A 17,416-nucleotide genomic window follows, 5' to 3' on the forward strand; every position below is an offset into this window, starting at 1 on the left:
CCCCCCCGATGTAGCCGGGGGGAGTCGGTGCGGGAGCAGCCCAGGAAAGGGGGGTCGGGGCTGAGCCGCCCCCTCCCCGCCGGTTGCGGAGCTCCGCTCCCGCGGGTTCGGCTCGGAGCAGCCCACGGCGCTGGGGACAATGGGGATGGGAGCCGTGCTCCGCAGCGGGCGGCTTCACACCCTACCCCACCCGAGCACCCCGACAGTTCCAGCTTGGAGCATCTGGGGGTCACCCGCGCTGTGCAGACAGAATGCCCAAGCACAGGACCCTGTCCTGCTGCCCGCTGCTTCCCTGGGCCCCGCTGCCCTTGAGCTCCTCCGAGACTCTGTTCCCTCTCCTTTGGCACGGGTGATGCACCCCCCCCCCCCCGGTGTGGGTGATGCCCACCCTGGGTCAGGGAATGGTTTGGGTTAGAAGGGACCTTCAGGATCATCTTGTTCCAACCCTTGCCATGGGACACCTTCCACTAGCCCAGGTTGCTCTAAGCCCCGATGTCCAGCCTGGCCTTGGACACTTCCAGAGATCCAGGGGCAGTCACAGCTTCTCTGGGCACCCTGTGCCACCATGGCACAAGTGATGCCCACCATGGCACAGACGGCCCCCCAAAATGCTGCTCCTCAATGTGTGCAGGACACGTGGCTTCCCCCGTGGCTCATGGATGGTGGGAACATTCAAGCCAAGCCAGGGAATGCCAGATGAGGCAGAGACATCCCGGGGGCTTCCCTTCAGGTGCCTTAAATTTGGCAACACTTTCGGCAAATGATGCCAGAGCTGGGCACCAGGAGCTCCCAGGCACCTCCAGCCTGGGGAACAGTGACAGCTCTCCCGGAGGAAGGCGAGGCGTTCGCATTGTGCTCCCCCTTGGAGCATCCCTGGACACACCTCGTCTTCACGGATTTGCTTCTGTGCCCACCAAGGCTAAGCAGGGATGTTTAACACAGGCCAGGATTTGCTTTGGGGCTTCCTGGTCCCTCAGCTGGGTGCCAGGTCCCTTTGCTCCCGCGATGCCATGTTAAAGGGACCCACAGGCGTGGGGCTGCCCCACCCTCCGAGGGTGACAACGGACTGTTCCCACACACCAGCTGTGCCCTCTCCGCTGGGACCGGGGCCGTCCCACTGCCCCCTGAGGCCCCACAAACCGGGGAGGGCCGGGGAGCCATCGGCACTGACTCACGGATGGCTCTGCTCCGCTCGCGCTGAGGATGCAGAGCAATTAAGTCTTTTCATGAATGACTTTAAGGCAAGAGGCTGAATCACACTCCGACGCTCCGCTTTCATTTGTGCCGGCATCGGCTGTGCCACTGTCACCCTCTGCCCGCCCGGCAGCCGCTCACGGGGCACCGCCAGCCCCGCTCAGGGCCGCGGGAGGGGCGGCTGCGGCTCCCGGGGCCGGTCCCCTCCATCCCCCTCCGCTCCTCGGTTCCTGCCACAGCTCCCGGCTCCTGCGGCTGGGATGCTCCAAGTGTGGATGATTCCCACCGGGCTGGAGGCATGGGAATGGCGCTGGGAGGAGAAATGCTGGAGCGCAGTGACCCAGCCAGCCGGGCTGGGCTGGGTGGGAGCTGGCGGTGCCCGGAGCGGCTGCCGTGGGGCTGGGACGGGCTGGCACAGGGCAGGAAAGCATCTGAGGAGTGAAGGTGTGGGAAAGAGGAAAACTGTGGGAGATGGGCAGAGCTGAGGTGCTCCCTGTGTCCCCGCAGCAGCAGCCACAGGCCAGGGAAAGCCACGGCCGCCTTCCTTTCATGCCCCGCTCCATGGGCCAGCAGGGATGGGGTGGGTCCAGCCTCGCCCCTTCCCACGGCCCCTCTCTTCGCCCCGTGTCCCCTGCCTGTCCTTGCCAGGCCATCCTGGCTCCCGCAGCCTCCCGCTCGCGGCGTTCTGAGCGGCTCCTCTGAGCTCTCTGTCAACTCTCTCCCTATTTATAGCTCGGGGCTGTTTCTAGGTCAGGCGGGAGGTGCCGGTGCCCGGGGAGCCAGCCCAGGGACCGTGGGGGGGCTGTAGGGACAGTGTCACACGGCCCACACGTGGGTCAGATCCCGGTGTCACCACCCTGGTGCTTGAGGACAGGGCTGTGCTGTGCCCGGGGCACACAGGGGCTGAGCTGGTGCTGGGACCAGCTGGGCCTGGCAGGGCTTTGTGGGATTCTGTGGGACTCCGTGGGGCTTGGCAGGACTTTGTGGGGCTCTGTGGGGCTCCATGGGGCTCTGTGGGACTCATCAGGGCTCCATGGGGATCAGCAGGTCGTCATGGGACTTTGTAGGGCTCAGCAGGGCTCTTTGGGACTCCTTGGGGCTCTGTGGAACTCAGTAGGGCTCCGTGGGGCTCTGTGGGCTCCACGGGGCTCAGCGGGGCTGTGTGGGGCTCCGTGGGGCTCAACAGGGCTCCTTGAGCTTCTGTGGGAGTCCACGTGGCTCTGTGCGGATCTGTGGGGCTCTATAAGGACCTGTGGGGCTCCACGGGGCTCCTCAGAGCTCGCCAGGCCTCCGTGGGGCTCAGCAGGGCTCCATGTGACTCCGGGGGGTTCCATGGGGCTCCGTGGGGCTCCTCAGGTCCCTCTGGGGCATCTGTGCCCCGTGGCAGCACGTGGGTCACACATACGCCGAGCCATAGTAACACCAGTCGTACCAGGGAGCGCCGGCACCGAGCTCGTGGTCTTCAAAGCGCTCCCAGAATATTAATAACTAATTAAGATTAACGAGATGAAAGGAGCCAGATCAAACATGTTTATCACCTCGTGCAATCCCAAACCGTGCGAAGAGCCTCCGCCTCCCCGAGGGACCACGAGTGCCCCTGGGATTTGTGCTCGGAAAGGGAATATCCGGCTCGTGCCACGGGATGTGCTCGGACAGGGTGGGCAGCGAGAAATGGCCCGGAAAGCCCAAAATATTCGCAGCGAGCCAAATCCCCTCGGAACTCAGCGAGAAGGTCGCTGGTCCCTTCGGCATCGCTCGGTCAGAGCGGGAGGCGAGGGGCTGAGCCCCGCACGGCCGCGGGCCGGGCTCCCAGGGCCACCCGCCGCCTGTCACAGGAGCCAAACCTGCCGGGGCTGCTGCGGGGATGCTGGGAAGGAGCAGCGGAGGGAAGAGGGAGGGAAGGAGCGAGCGGAGCACGCCGGGAGCCGCAGCACGGGCGGAGGGGACCCGCTCATCCCGCGGGGCTCCGGCGTGTCCCGCCTGCGGGGCCAGCACCCCCCGCCCCAGCCCGGGGGGCACCGCCCGTGTCGGGGGCGCCGGGTGTCCCCTCGGTCCCTGGGGACAGCGCCCATCCACGGGGATTCCCAGGGGGAAGGGGGTGGTGGGAGCTGCTTCTCGGAGCGCGGGGCGAGGGGCTCAGAGCCCCCAGCTCGGTGTCCCCCCGCGGGCATGCTGCCATCCCATGCGGTGACAGCCGGGAGGAGATTCCCGGGGGCTGCTCGCAAGGTCAGGGAGGGGACGCAGCCCGGGAGCCGTGGGATAGCCCCGCTGGTGGTGGGCACACGCCAAGCCCCTGTCAGCGACCCTCGGTCTGCTGCCCCCGGCCCAGAGCCCGTCCAGTACTCCCGGGCGCTGGGATGGACCGAGCAGGGCGGGGGCACAGCGCCCTAAGGATGGATTCCCGGCCCGGGCTGGGGCAGGACCGGCCGCATTTGGGATCTTGGGAACGGTGTTGACCCGGAGCTCAATGACGGCTGTTGAGCAGCTGCTGGGATGGAAGGGGGCTTTTTGGGACGGGCTGCTTGGGAAAAGAAGCAGAACGCGTTTCTTCGAGGGGAAGGAGGGACTGAAGTGGGGGCACGGGGGGAGCCACGGAGCCCTCCCTGGCACCCCTGTACCCCGGTACCCCAAACCGCGCGGCACCGCCCGCCCGCCGCCTCCGCTCGCTGCCCGTTCTCCTGGCACCATCTAGAGGCTGCGGGGACGGGCACGGGGGGACAGACACGCGGGGACCGGAACGGAGACAGACACAGGGAGACGGACACGGCGGGGGAGACACGGGGGACTGACACAGGGGAAAAGACGTGGGGACAGACACGGGCGGACAGGCGGAGGGGAGAGACACAGGGAGGAGACGTGGGGACAGACACGGGGGACAGACATGAAGGGACAAACACGTGGGGACAGACATGGGGGACAGACACGCTGCCACAGCAGCCACGCGTGGGGCCCACGCACTGCCCCTGGACCAGGGGGCAGGACCAGGGGGCAGGACCAGGGCCGGGCGACAGCACCTCCTGTCACCCCGGGGGAGCCCACCCCGGTGGGGCTGTGCTGGAGGTGGCAGGCAATGGCAGCTGTGTCCCCACGGGATGGGAACAGGCTCAGGGACAAGCTGGTGACAACCAAGGGGGTGTTCAGGGACCGGGACACACACCCACACCCCAGTGCAGCCCACCTTGAAGCAGGGCAGCACAGGGAGAAGCCTCTGGGCACAAGCCATGGGTGTCCATCCCTCGCTGCCCCCCCGAGCAGGGAGGGGTGGTCCCTGCAGCCACCACGCAGGACCCTGGGCCGCCACACTGCCACCCCAGGTGCTCCCTCCCTGGCTGAGGATGCCAAACTCATGGCACCTGTGGCCTGACACAGGCTGGATGCCACTGGTCAGCTCTGACCCTGGGCTGGGCCATGGGACAGGAGTCCTGGGAGTTCTGTGCACCCCTCCAGACAGCAGCACCCACACCCAGGCCTGGTACCCCTGCTTCGATTCCTGGTACCCCTGTTCCCCCCCACCTGGGCAGTGACTCACGGGAACTGAGCTCCAAAACCTCATGATTTACACCAAAACAAATCCTACAGCTTCCTGCGCCCCGGGAGGAAGGACAGACTGCCTGGATGGATCCAGCTGACAGCCCTGAGACCCCCAGACCTCCAGCGCCTGGAGGGCTCCTGGCTGGAGCAGGCAGGGGCTCTGGTCGGGGCTGGCAGCGTGGGACAGGAGCCGGCAGTGGCTCAGTGCCACGGAGGAGCAGTTGGGCACAACATGTGCCAGCATTCACACCCCGCATCCCTGCCGGCTGCCCGGCTAATTCCGGCACCAGCACATTCTCTTTGGCTGCCGCTCAGCAGCGCCGATGGGAGAGGAGATCTCGGGGAAGGGGGAGGCGAGCGCCGGTGCTGCTGCCGAGAGGGACAGGCCTCGGGGAGCCTCGTGGCTCTCCTTGTGCAGCCCCCAAGTGCACCGGGCCCCCGGCCCCCGCCGGGCAGGGAGGAGCAGAGACTGCCCAGGGACCCTGCTCAGGTGAGCGGGGCTGGGCGGGATGGCTCCAGGATGGATTTGGGATGGTTCTGGGATTGCTCCGGGAGGCCGTGGGTGCACACAGCCGCACTGCTCTCATGGGCACAGCAGCACCGCTGAGCTGGCACGGCACGGCACGGCACGGCACGGCACGGCACGGCACGGCACGGCACGGCACGGCACGGCACGCCCGCTGCGCTCCCTGGTGAGCTGCTGCCAGGGAAGCCCATCCCGGACGGACACACGTGCTCTGCGCGCAGCCTCCCCCGGCACAGCACCGGCTCCGGACTCCTCTGGCCAGGAGAGCCTGCGACTGCTCCAGAGGAAACTTTGGCCCGGCCCGCGCCAGGCCCTGTCCCCAGCCCGGCTCGGTGCCCTGTTCCCGTGCCATCCCTACCGTGGGTCCCCAGCAGCGCTGTGTCCCCCCCGGGGCTGTCCCGGGGTGGCGGCACTGACCTGTGCAGGTGCAGGGGCTGCAGCTCCTCTTTCTGGAAGCAGACGAAGCAGAAGGAATCCATCGCTCAGGGCCGGTGGCCACCGCGCCCGGGCGAGGGGAACCGCAGGGCAGGCAGTGCCGGAGGGGTGTTGGCATCTTCCTCGCCGGTGCCGGCGGTGGCCGGAGGCTCACGCTGGCCCTCGTGGGGCCATGGTGTCGGGGAGCCCGTCACACGGCCGGGCTGAGCGCCGGGAGCGGCCGCTCCCCGGGCACGGAGGCAGCTCCGGGCTGTGCCACGTCCCGCGTCGCCCTCGCTCCGGGGCCAGCGATGCCCAGTGCCACCCCGGCACCCATCGCGCTGCCCGGCCGGCGGCACTGCCAGTCCTCAGGGGGTGCGAACAGGGACCTGGGATGGCATCACGGGCACCGGGGCTCCGACAGGGTGGGCCGAGGCACCGGGCAAGCCCTGCGGTGCTTCAGCGGCCGTGGGAAGCGGCTGCCCCGTGGCACCGGACGGTGTCCGTGTGGCGGTGGGGGAAGTGTCCCCTGGAGCGGGTGGGGTCCGGCAGGGTCTGACAGGATCCAGCGCGGTCTGGAAGGGCCTGGAAGGGTCCGGCAGGGTCCGGAAGCCCAGCACACCGACGGAGGGGGAAAGTTGTGCCGTCGTGGAGCGGCGGCTCCGCGGGGCTCGTCTCACCGGCAGAGCAGCCGCTCGCTCTGACAGCTAAAGCAGCGTGCGAGTATTAATAGCTCCCGACTCCCGCGGCGAGGCTGCAAGTTAACTCCTCGAATGCCGCCTGCCCGGGCTCCAGCCGCCCTCTCCCGGTGTCGGCTGCCGCCTCCGGGCTCGCCAGCACGGGCTGAGACCGGGCAAACTCAGCCCGCCCGCCCGGGGCACCGCGAGTCACCGAGGAGCCCCTGCTCTGCCTCCCGGGGCTCTGTCCGACACCCCCAGGCTCTGGCCAGCCCTTGGCACAGGGGACATGGCACAATCGGGGGGAAATCTCTTGGCCTGGGTGCTCGTGAGTGCCCCGTGCCTGCTGATGGTGGGGAAGGAGGCGTGGGAGCCATCCCGGCGGCTGCTGCCCACGGGCACGGGGAGACAGGAGCACCAGGGTAACTTGTAGGGGTGTCCCTGCCCCACAGCAGCGTCCCTGCCCCAGAAATGGCACCTTTGCCCCACGATGAGTGTCCCTGCCCCCAGAGGGACCATTGCTGCAGGCAGTGTCCAGCTGCTCCAGGGAGATACATCAGGCCACGCTGTTCCAGGAGCCGCCAAACCTGACACATCACTGCTCCCCATCCCCTGGGACTGGCTCAGGGACCAACACATGTCCCCCAGGTCCTTGAGACCGAATCCTGGTCCCTCGCCCCAGCCCACACCCAGTGTCCTGGGACAGGAGCAAAAGCCACGTCCTTGGGAAGCTGGAGCAGGAGAACATGGAGAGGCGTCCCCAGCCTGGCCTTGGGCTTCGTCATCTCTCGCCCTGAATTATTCAGTGAGTGGCTCTGCCTATGGCGTCTGCTCCGGCCACACCCCCGCTAATGGCAAAAATCGATGGCTTTTTAATTCCTGGTGGCCACAAAGCTCCTGGCTGTGCTGCTCTGGGTCCTGTCCCCCCAGGAGAGCCTTATGATCCCAATTTTATCTCATGGAATCTTGGAGTCCCAGAGTGGTTTGGGTTGGAAGAAACCTTCAAAACCATCTTGTTCCATCCCCTGCCATGGGCAGGGACACCTTCCACTGGCCCAGGATGCTCCAAGCCCCGTCCAGCCTGACCTTGGACACTGCCAGGGATCCAGGGGCAGCCACAGCTGCTCTGGGCACCCTGTGCCAGGGCCTGCCCACCCTCCCAGGGAACAATTCCTTCCCAATATCCCATCCAGCCCTGCCCTCTGGCACTGGGAAGCCATTCCCTGTGTCCTGTCCCTCCATGCCTTGTCCCCAGTCCCTCTCCAGCTCTCCTGGAGCCTCTTTAGACTCTGAAAGGGGCTCTGAGGTGTCCCTGAAGCCTTCCATTCTCCAGGTGAGCACCCCCAGATCTCCCAGCCTGGCTCCACTGGGGCTGTGCAGGGTGTTTGCAGTGATCCTCTTCCCATGCTGGTCCTTGGGTGCTGGGAGAAGCATCAGCATCCCACAGGCATTGCACTGAGGGAGTCCATGGGATCAGGGGGGTCCCCCCACCACAGCCAGACCCCAGGCCCCCCGGTCCCCTGGCGTCAGGGCCCTGGCACCCAGCCAGGCACCCGCTCACCAGGAACATGCTGCAGGAGCAACAAAAAATGTTAAAATTTAATGCCTTGGCTAATGGGCTGAGCAGAGTAGAGCAGGAACCTGGAGACAAAGGGAAGAGGATGAGTGTGCCCAGGCCTGGGGAGCCCCTAATGGCTTCTGGATTTGCATCCCACTGCACCCTGTGCTTCCTGGAAGAAGAGGACACCGTGCTTGGCTCACAGGACCCTCCTGCCTCACTAAATAAAATCCCACCACAATGTTGGACCAAGGGGCCAGTCACGAATCCATGTGGCTCCCGATGGATCCCCACAGGAGCTCCTGGTGAGGGACAGACCCCTCAGGAAGAGACCTTGCCCATGGGAACTCAGGCTCCATCATCCTCCTCCACCACCACCTGCACTTCTGCTGGTGTCCCACAAAATTGTGGGATGCTGAGAGCAGGGAGAGGCACAGAGGGGCAGGTCAGGACATCCTGCTGTGTTGTCTGCATGGATTGGAGGTCTGAGAAGAAGGTTGGGACACACTGAACTTAGTGTAGGTTCAAAAGAAGCCACAGCCTAAACGAGTCCTTTCTCCCTGACTGTAAGGGAGGGGAGGGAGAGAGCTGCTGTGGCTCCCACTGCTCCTGTGGCTCTGGAACTGTTGGAAGGGGTGGTTGGGACACTGGGATGAATTTCCAGGGCTCCTTTCAAGTACTCTTGACCCACAAAGCCTGTCTGAAGCTTAGCCTTGCTGTGCTCCCCATCCCTGTGTCCTTCGGGGATCTGCTCGGCGCGCTGTCCCCGGGGCCTTGCTCAGTCCCGGGCTGGGAGCAGCCACCCTTCAAAGGGAATCAGGAAGCCATTCCCAGGGATACAGTCAGTGCCAAAACCCCGGCATAGTCCCAGATGGATCCCAGCAGGGTGTGCAGCAGAGCAGGAGTGGAGGCAGGAAGACCTGGCCAGGACCGGTGGTGGCCACAAAGCCACAAAACTCCCTCAGCCACCACGGCCACCCTGGGTGGCCCTGAGCAGTGTGCCCAGCACAGGGGTGTGGGATGGGGTGGGATGGCAGCCCCAGCTGAGCACCCTCCATCCCCGGGACAGCAGGCTGGGGGTGCCTGTGTCCCACCCCACGCCGAGGCAGGCGGAGGAGGACACAGACCCATCCCGGGAAGAGCTCCCTGTCCCCGGGCTCTGCGGGGTTTATCTAATTAATTATCCCCACTTGTACTTTCCACAGGAATTTGTGCTCGGGAATTTTTACCTGCTGGGTTTTTACAGCTTGCTAAATAAGCAAATTCCTCGCCAAGGAACTTGGGAGACGTGGGGGCTTTGTGGACAAAACTTTTTATTTGGCTTCTAAAACACAGTTTAACCCTTTTCATCACACTGCTTTGCATGAGATGGCAGGGCAGTAAAATGCTCGTTTCTCCGTGGCATTCCCAATGAGTTACAGCTCGGTTTGTGGCAGGAGCAATAAAGAAGATGGGAACAGAGGGAAGGGATGTGAGGGGAAGCACAGCCAGCTGCTGGGTTGGCGTGAGGCTCAGACTCACCCTGAGGGCAAAACCCAAACGCTGCAAAACGGGAATGAAGCAATTAAATGTGATGAATATTTGAATGTGGGATTGAAGGGGCTGGAGCAGTGCAGGAGGCTTGGAGAACAGGCATTTCAGTGCCTGCTTGTAATAAAAATTGAGAGATAAACCATGTGGTAACAAATTATTTTCAAAAATCCTGTTCCCTTCATCTCCCCAAACTGCTGTTCAGCTCCATGCCTTTTCCACTCCTTCTGTGTTTTTAAAACATAAAGTAACCAAATAAATTTTAAAAAGAGCTGGATGGGTTCTCCTGCCTCGGGGCTGGTCCAGGCACAGTCCAAGCAGTGCTGCTCTCTCTTTAGGGATGGAGGAGCCCCAAATTGAAACGGGGGCTGCCACAGTCACTGGTTTGGGGACTGGTGATTTTGTTTAAGACATGGCACTTCCAACAATGGGACAAAGCAGGCCCAGGCTCTGGCATGGCCACATTCCCAGGACAGGTTCCTCCTCACGCTCCAGTGGTGCTGGAGGCAGATATAGAATTCCCACCTTGTTTTTTCATGGATCAATAGCAACAGGAGGTCCCTGATGGGGCTGTGTGAGACCTGGTGTTTCCTGTGCGAGGCACAAGGACACTGGGGACACCTGGATGTGTCTGTAAGGTCTAAAAGGGGCCTGGAAGGAAAATGGGGACAGACCTTTAATAAGGGCCTGGAGTTCCAGGGCAAGGGGGAATGGCTTCCCAGTGCCAGAGGGCAGGGCTGGATGGGATCTTGGGAAGGAATTGTTCCCTGGGAGGGTGGGCAGGCCCTGGCACAGGGTGCCCAGAGCAGCTGTGACTGCCCCTGGATCCCTGGCAGTGTCCAAGGCCAGGTTGGACATTGGGGCTTGGAGCAGCCTGGGCTAGTGGAAGGTGTCCCTGCCCATGGCAGGGGTGGAATGGGATGGGGTTTAAGGTTTCTTCACACCATTCCATGCTTTGTGATGCCTTTACCTTGGGGCAGGTGTTTCTAAAGCAAAGGCTTGCAAAACTCAGCCTCACATCCCTGAAGGCTGTTCCACATCCTTGGCCTTTGCAGGGATAACTGGAATAGAGCAGAAGTCTCCCTGGAGGGACCCAGCAGTTTGGCAGAAGGTTCCTTCTTTAGGTTCCCATCAGCTGCTCCGTGCCTGTGGACCCCTCCCTCCTCATCCCAGGGAGCTGGAGCCGCTGCTCTTTCAAAGACCCCAAAAAAAACCCATCCCCAAACCCCCCCAGCGGTGGAAGCAGCAGGGCCCCTGCCTGGGGAGGCTCAGGAGATCCCTGTCCCCACTGTCCCTAGCTCCTCGGGGCACGTGGCCGCACACAGCCATGCCGGGATGACAAACGGTGCTAATGAGATTATCCTTTAATGATCGCCATGGTAACGAGCCCGCGCAGCTGCACATCCCAGTGGGAGCCCTGCTGAGGTGGCAGCTCCAGCCTCGGATCAACACGGACGTACCTCGGCTCAGTGGGGGGGTTGGAGAGGTCTTGGAGTGGGTTTGGAGGAGTCAGAGGAGTTTTGGAGATGTTAGGGAGATTTTGGAGGCTTTGGAATGATTTTGGGAGGGTTGGAGAGGTTTTGGAGGCATCGGAGGGTTTTGGTAGTGTTGGAAATATTGGGGGAGGTTTTGGAGGGGGTTTGGAGGTGTCAGAGGAACTCAGAGGAGTTCTGGAGAGATTTTGGAGATGTTGGAGAGATTTTTGGAGGCATTGGAATGATTTTGGGAGGGTTGGAGAGGTTTTGGAAGCATCTGAGTGTTTAGGTGGTGTGGGAAATATTGCAGAGATGCTGGAGTGGTTTTTGGAAGGGTTTTGGAGGTGTTTTGGAGGTGCTGGGAATGTTGAAGAGGGTTTGGAGAGGTTTTGGAGACGTTGGAGAGACTTTGGAGAGGTTGCAGGTGTTTTGGAGGTGTCAGAGGGGTTTTGGAGGTGTTAAAGGGGTTTTCAAAAAGCTCTGGAGGAGTCAGAGGGGTTCGAAGGTGTTGGAGGGGTTTTGGAGGCAATCGAAGGTTTTGGGGGTGGTGGAAATTTTGCGGAAGTTTGGAGGTGTTGGAGAAGTTCTGAAGGTGCTGAAGATCTTTTGGGAATGTTGGAATATATTTGGAGGTGTTTGAGGGATTTTGAAGGTGACAGATTTTAGAGGCGTTGGAGGGGTTTGGAGGGTGCTGGAGGGATCTGGGAAGATTCAGTGAGGTTTTAGAAACATCAGGGTTAGAGATCTGGGGAAGGCTGGAGAGGTTTTGCAGGTGCTCAAGGGGTTTTGAAGGTCTTGGAGGAGTTCTGGAGATACCAGAGAGATTTTGAGGGTGTTGGAGGGTTTTGGAGAAGTCAGAGAAGTTTTGGAAGCATTGGAAGGGTTGCAAATGTTGGAGAGGTTTTGGAGATGTGCTGGAGATGTTGGAGAGATTTTGGAGAGATTGGAGGGGGTTTGAAGATGTTGGAGAAGTTTTGGAGAGGTTGCAGGGGTTTTGGAGAGGTTTTGGAGGTGATGAAAAGGTTCTGGAAGTGTTGGAGGGGTTGAGGAGGTGTTGGAGAGGTTTTGGAGGAGTTGGAGATGTTTCAAAGGGTTTGGAGGGGTTGGAGGGGTTGTGGAGGTGTGAGAAGGTGTCGTTGGGCATTTTGGAGGCTTTGGGCAGGTTTTGGAGCTGATGCTCTACCTGGGGGTGCACACGATGATCCATCGGCACGCCCAGGCTGTGTCTCCTCACCTGCTCCTCCCTGGGCAGCTCCAGCACCCTGCCTGGCCCGGGAACAGTGGATTCCCTGGAGGGATGAGCAGGACCGGGGCCTGTGGGGTCAGCGCTCTGCTGAGAGCGTGGAAATCAAATCCTCCGTGATGGAAAATCCTCCTGGAGACCCCGCAGGACTGCTCAGCCCTAAGCTCCTTGTGGAGCCCTGGGGCCAGCTCCAGCCCCACAGAGGGTTTATTCTCCCTCCTCCCGGTGTTTAATCCTCTAAAGGAAGTGCCAGCCTCTGCAATGTCCCCATGGGGGTGTTGTCCCCTCTAAAGCCCATTAAGCCACTGGGTTGAGCCACCTCTTGTCACTGCAGGAGCCACAGGAATTTGGGAACCGTAAGGAATATTTTGATCTGTATCAGCCTCACTGGTTTGGAGTTCCAAGAGTTCCCAGCTCCTTGATTTTGTGAGGCAGCAGTTAGGGACTGGATTGCCATTTCCTTGACATTAATCCAGTGGGTTCATGGATCTGGATCTCCCTGTTAATGCCTTTGCTCCTGGCCATGTCAGGCATTGGAAAGCTGATGGCCACAAAGAGCTCCAGGCTGAGGCAAACCTGGGACATGGGAATTCCCAGCCCAAGGACTCCACACCATGGAACTTTGTTATCCGTGCTGAGGAGGGCTGGAAGGGTTGGGGGTTGGCCCTGCCCTGGTTCATTTAATTACTTAATTAGTTACACGGGCACAAAGCCAGGAGCCACATCTGGTAGCTCATTGGGGGGCAGGAGACAGCACAGGCATCCTTGGGGGCTGGGCTGGGGTCGAGGCCCCGATCCAAATCCAGGGCCAGCTCCAGGTGCAGGCTCAGGTCCAAGCCCTGGCCCAGGTCTGGGTCCATCCCCAAACCCGTTCCTATCCCCATCACACCCCATCCCATCCCTAACCCTAACCCTAACACATCCCATCTCACCCTAACCCTAACACATCCCATCTCACCCTAACCCATCCAATTCCATTCCATTCCTGGCCATTCCTAACCCATTCCATTCCTAACCCATCCCATCCCTAACCCTAACCCTTCCCTTCCCTTCCCTTCCCCACCCCATCCCATTGCATCCTATCCCATCCCATCCCATCCCTTCCCTTCCCCATCCCTTCCCTTCCCTTCCCATCCCACCCCACCCCGCCCCATCCCATCCCAAACCCTAACCCTTCCCTTCCCCTTTCCCTTCCCATCCCCATCCCATTCCCATTCCCATCCCATCCCACCCCAGGCCCCGCCCACAATGGGGCGTGCACACCAGTGGCCCCGCCCCCGCCCCGCCCCAATCACCGCCCATTTCCTGCCGCGCGGGAAAGCTCCCTCGGCGCATGCGCGCTGCGCTGGGGGCGGGGCCAGGCGCACCTCCGGGCGTGCCCTTCCCTCCGCGCCCCGCGAGGCGCCGCGCCCTTCTCCAAGATGGCGCCGAGCAGCGCGCCGCGCCGAGCTGCGCATGCGCGGGAGGCGCTGCCCGGCTCTGATTGGCCGCGGGCGGCCGGTGAGCGCTTCCGGCGGGAGGGCGGGGCGGGCTCGGGATGCGCCTGGCATAGCCCCGGCACCGACACCGGCCCCGGACCCGCGCGGGCCGCGCCGCCCGCCGCACCCGCCCCGTCCTCCCGCGGCCCTGCCCAGCGCCCCGGGGCTCCCCGTCCCGCCGGCCGGGGGAGGCCCGGGGGCTGGCTGCCGGCAGCTCTCCGGTGCCCGAGGCTGCGCGGCCGGCGGGGGCTCGCCGGTGCATGGGCGGGGAGGCCCCGCCGGGCCACCGCCGGCCATGAGATGAGCGGAGCGCGGCGTCCTGCCTAGAGCCGCCCCGGGGCCGCCGCGGCCATGGTGAGCTGGGGGAGCGGGGCCCCGGGCGGGGACGGGAGGGATGGAAGCGGAGGGGGAATTGTCCCGCGGGGCCCGGGACACCGGAGCCTGGGGGGCTGAGGGGCGGCTGCACCCCCCGAGCCTCTGTGGTCACGCGATGTAAAAAGCCGGGAAGGCAGAAATTCCTTCTGGGAGCGTTGGTGCCTGGGGATGTTGGGAATTACAGGTTTTACGGCGTTACAGCCAGTGAGGGTGCTGAGGGGGGTACCCGGAGCAGCTCTGGCTGCCCCTGGATCCCTGGCAGTGCCCAAGGCCAGGCTGGACATTGGGGCTTGGAGCAGCCTGGGACAGTGGAAGGTGTCCCTGCCCATGGCAGGGGTTGGAACTGGATGAGCTTCAAGGCCCCTTCGAACCCAAACCATTTCGTGATTAAGATTCTCCGGCGCCAGCTGTGGGTTTGCCTTGATGGCCTCCAGTTTAGCCTTGGATAAGCTGTAGGAATGACCTGGATTCCTTTCTGTGCTGGAGACATCGGCCTTCAGCTGCCTCCCCGCAGTGCCAGCCGGGGCCACCGGGAGATGCAGGGGCAGATACAGCACGCTCTGACTTGCACAGTCTCTTCTTCCCCGTGATAAGAAGCCGCAGGAGAGGTCTCTGATCCTTTGGGTGCCCACAGAGCCGGGCTGGCAGGGCTGGGAGGTGGGAATATGTCTCCAGGGGATCGGGGTGCTGCTCACTGTCACCATCCCAGAACTGCTGTTCTTGTTTTCCCCTTGTACCCACAGGGAGAACTCGTATCCCAGTATTTATTGGGATGCCAAAGGGAAGGCACAAACGTGTGCTTTGCAGGTGGGCAGGGAGCGGGGAGATGCTTTCAGCAGCCCTGGATCTGCCCATGGGGCTCTGCCTCCTTCACTGTCTCACCCAGAGAGTCCCACTGAGCACAGGCTGTAGTTTCTGGCCTAGTTTTCACCTCTTTCTAGCTTAACCTGCCTTAGGTGATGTAGGATCAAGCTTTGCACCCCTTTTCTTCTGGAATTTGGGATCCTGGTTGTGAATTTATTCACCCAGGAGCTGAAGTAGTCACAGCTGCTCACTGTGTGATGTGCTCCTGGTACATGATGGGTATTTTATTGGAGCTTTGCTCTCTGTAGCCCATTCAAGTTGAGCTTCATTGGTCCCTTGAAGAGGCTTTGCTGCTCCATCTGGGATGTGCTGGAGTGGGATGTGGTCTCCTCAATAAACACGGCAGTAGCCTGCTGCTCCTAGGGGTGTGTGGATGCTGACATGCTCCTGACGTGTCTGCCACGTGTCCCAGCTCTTTGTGGGTTTAGCTTCAGCCAAAGGGTGACATTTTTGAGGTGGATTCTTCTTAGAGAACACCCCAGGTTCACAAAGATGATTAAATGGCTTGCAGGGTTTGGTAGGCCAGGGTGTGCACTTCAAATTGCAGGTGGCAGAAGGACTTGTTAGTTCTTCCCTCGCTTTCCTGTGGATACACATATTTATCCTCCTGAATTACACCTTGTTTTCTTCTTTCTTTCCCTTGAACATCCACTATTTGGCTCAGCCACGAGTCCTGCCTGTGGAAGTTGAGAAGCAGTCCCTGGCTGTGCTGCAGGATTTACTGTTGTAACTCATCATGTGACTCCTGTGCAAGATTTTCCTTCTGTTCCCATTTCCTTGGAGCCTACAGATGGGCATGTTCTACTGCTAGTGCACCCTCCTTCCCGGAAACAGTTGGAAAAGTGTGAAGATGAGCTGCTGGAAGGCACACTGGGAACAAATAAAACATAATTCAACTCTGCTCCAGAATAACAGGCTGCTGGAAGCAGATTTTCCATAGTGGGGTTGAAATGGAAGGGAATGAGCAGGGATGAATTAGAGCTTGATTAACTGGGGAGGGATTTTGGGAGGAAATTGGGAAGGCAGGAGCGAATGCAGTGATGCACAGTGAGCTCAGACACTACAAATGTTGTAGAACAAGTGCCTGTTTGCTGGGCTTAGTTGCCACTCATGGCTCAGAAATCTTAATGCCACTTAAAATTTGGGTTCAGAGGAAGCTTCAATCATTCTTTGCTTTCAGAGGTATTTGCAGAGAGCTCTGGGCATCCCTGTGTGGTGGCTCTTGGGGTGCTCCTGCTTGTTGTGTGTGTAAATAGGGCTTGTGCAGTGTCCAGTTTGGGGCTTTCTGTAGGAGAGGTGGTGAGGATGTCGTGGTGTCTCCGCAGGGAAAACAGGATATTGCAAAATCCAGGTGGGTTTCTGTGGAGTTCGACTCTAAACACACAGGAACCAGATCCAACTTCAAACTTTTCTCCAAAAATTATTGTATTGTTTCCTACTCAGCTTTTAGGGTCCTTCTAGAGGATTTTAGTGAACAGCTTCAAGGTAAATATTGTTCATGGAGCTATCCTTGAAGGGATTTGTTTTCCGTCCAAATAAGCCATGTCTCATCACTCCTTCCTTCACCTTTGTTGCTTCCACTGGTGAACATGAACCATCTCTGAAGCCCTGGGAGCACAGCTGGGATGTCCTGAGCAAACCACTCCCCTGGGAATTGCATTTGTAACTCCCATGTGAGGCTGGAATTTCGGTGATTGCCTCCTAGGAAATACATTCTTCAGTTACGTGGGATTTGTATCCTGCCAGCAAATCCAACATCTTAGGAGAAGGGACTTCCAGGATATGCTGCTTGGTGAGGTTTGGGATTCAGAGATGCTGCAGAGCTGCAGACAGGCTTCTCCCAGAACAAATCACAGTTCCCTCGGGTTGTCCCTGGGCCTCCCAAGTGAGCGGCCACGCGGGGAGCAGGCAATGGAAGTGGCAGCCCAGACCCAGGGAATCTCGTGTCCCTGTTCCCGGTGAGGCACATGGAGCTGCTGAAATGGGAGCAGGCAGTGGGCGTCTGTAGCTTGGATGTTTCTGAGTTTCCCACAGCAGCATCCTGGCTTTCATTCCATAGCCTCCCTTACCACCTTCCCATTTTTTAGCAGTGAGTGCTGTTGTTTTCTCGTGCTTGAAGCTGCCTGGTGGTGGTTTAAGCCTTCCATTCACGAAGGAATGAAGTGTGTGTGGATTGCAGCATGTCCTGCCAGGTAATGCTGGTGAGCCCTGGGTTATCCTGGTGCTCGTGGTTGCCAAGGAGCTCCTGCTCGATTACCAAATAACTCCTGTTGATTCTGTGTGAGCCTCGCTGAGCTGGTGGCCCTGAGGCTGGCTCAGGCTGTGGGCTGTGAACCAGAGCTGCTGTGGGGAGCACTCCTGCTGTTTGCAGGTGACTGAGGATGTTGTGACAGGAGGGAGCAGCAGCTTCTTGCTCCTGCAGAGCCCCTTGGCCTGGCTGTCCCATCACCCTGGGGACACTTGGGCCCCATGTGGGCTGTGCTGCCTGTTCCTGGCTCAGGTGAGCTCAGGGATGCTGTGCTGCCTGTTCCTGGCTCAGGTGAGCTCAGGG

At 60.9% G+C, this 17,416-nt stretch overlaps 2 protein-coding genes across 3 annotated transcripts in view; one reads left to right on the forward strand and one right to left on the reverse strand.

Annotated features, from left to right (window-relative positions):
- SBK1 (SH3 domain binding kinase 1) overlaps positions 1-6,384 on the reverse strand; it is a 17,605-nt gene extending 11,221 nt beyond the window's left edge. The window contains exon 1 of one of the 2 annotated variants that reach the window (XM_042037247.1): positions 5,669-6,384. In XM_042037247.1, the coding sequence (XP_041893181.1) occupies positions 5,669-5,730 (62 nt within the window). In that variant the 5' untranslated portion in view covers positions 5,731-6,384. The remainder of the gene's footprint in view (positions 1-5,668) is intronic. The other variant, XM_042037248.1, reaches the window with a different exon arrangement.
- A 7,432-nt stretch (positions 6,385-13,816) lies between these two features.
- Positions 13,817-17,416, forward strand: part of XPO6 (exportin 6) — a 56,644-nt gene continuing 53,044 nt past the window's right edge. Inside the window, exon 1 of the mRNA XM_042037076.1 lies at positions 13,817-13,980. Within this exon, the coding sequence (XP_041893010.1) occupies positions 13,978-13,980 (3 nt within the window). The 5' untranslated portion in view covers positions 13,817-13,977. The remainder of the gene's footprint in view (positions 13,981-17,416) is intronic.

Source organism: Corvus kubaryi, unplaced genomic scaffold (genome assembly GCF_017639235.1).
Source record: "Corvus kubaryi isolate FWS band 111438036 unplaced genomic scaffold, C.kubaryi_AGA036_p1.0 37387, whole genome shotgun sequence".
In the NCBI taxonomy this organism is placed as follows: Eukaryota; Metazoa; Chordata; class Aves; order Passeriformes; family Corvidae; genus Corvus; species Corvus kubaryi.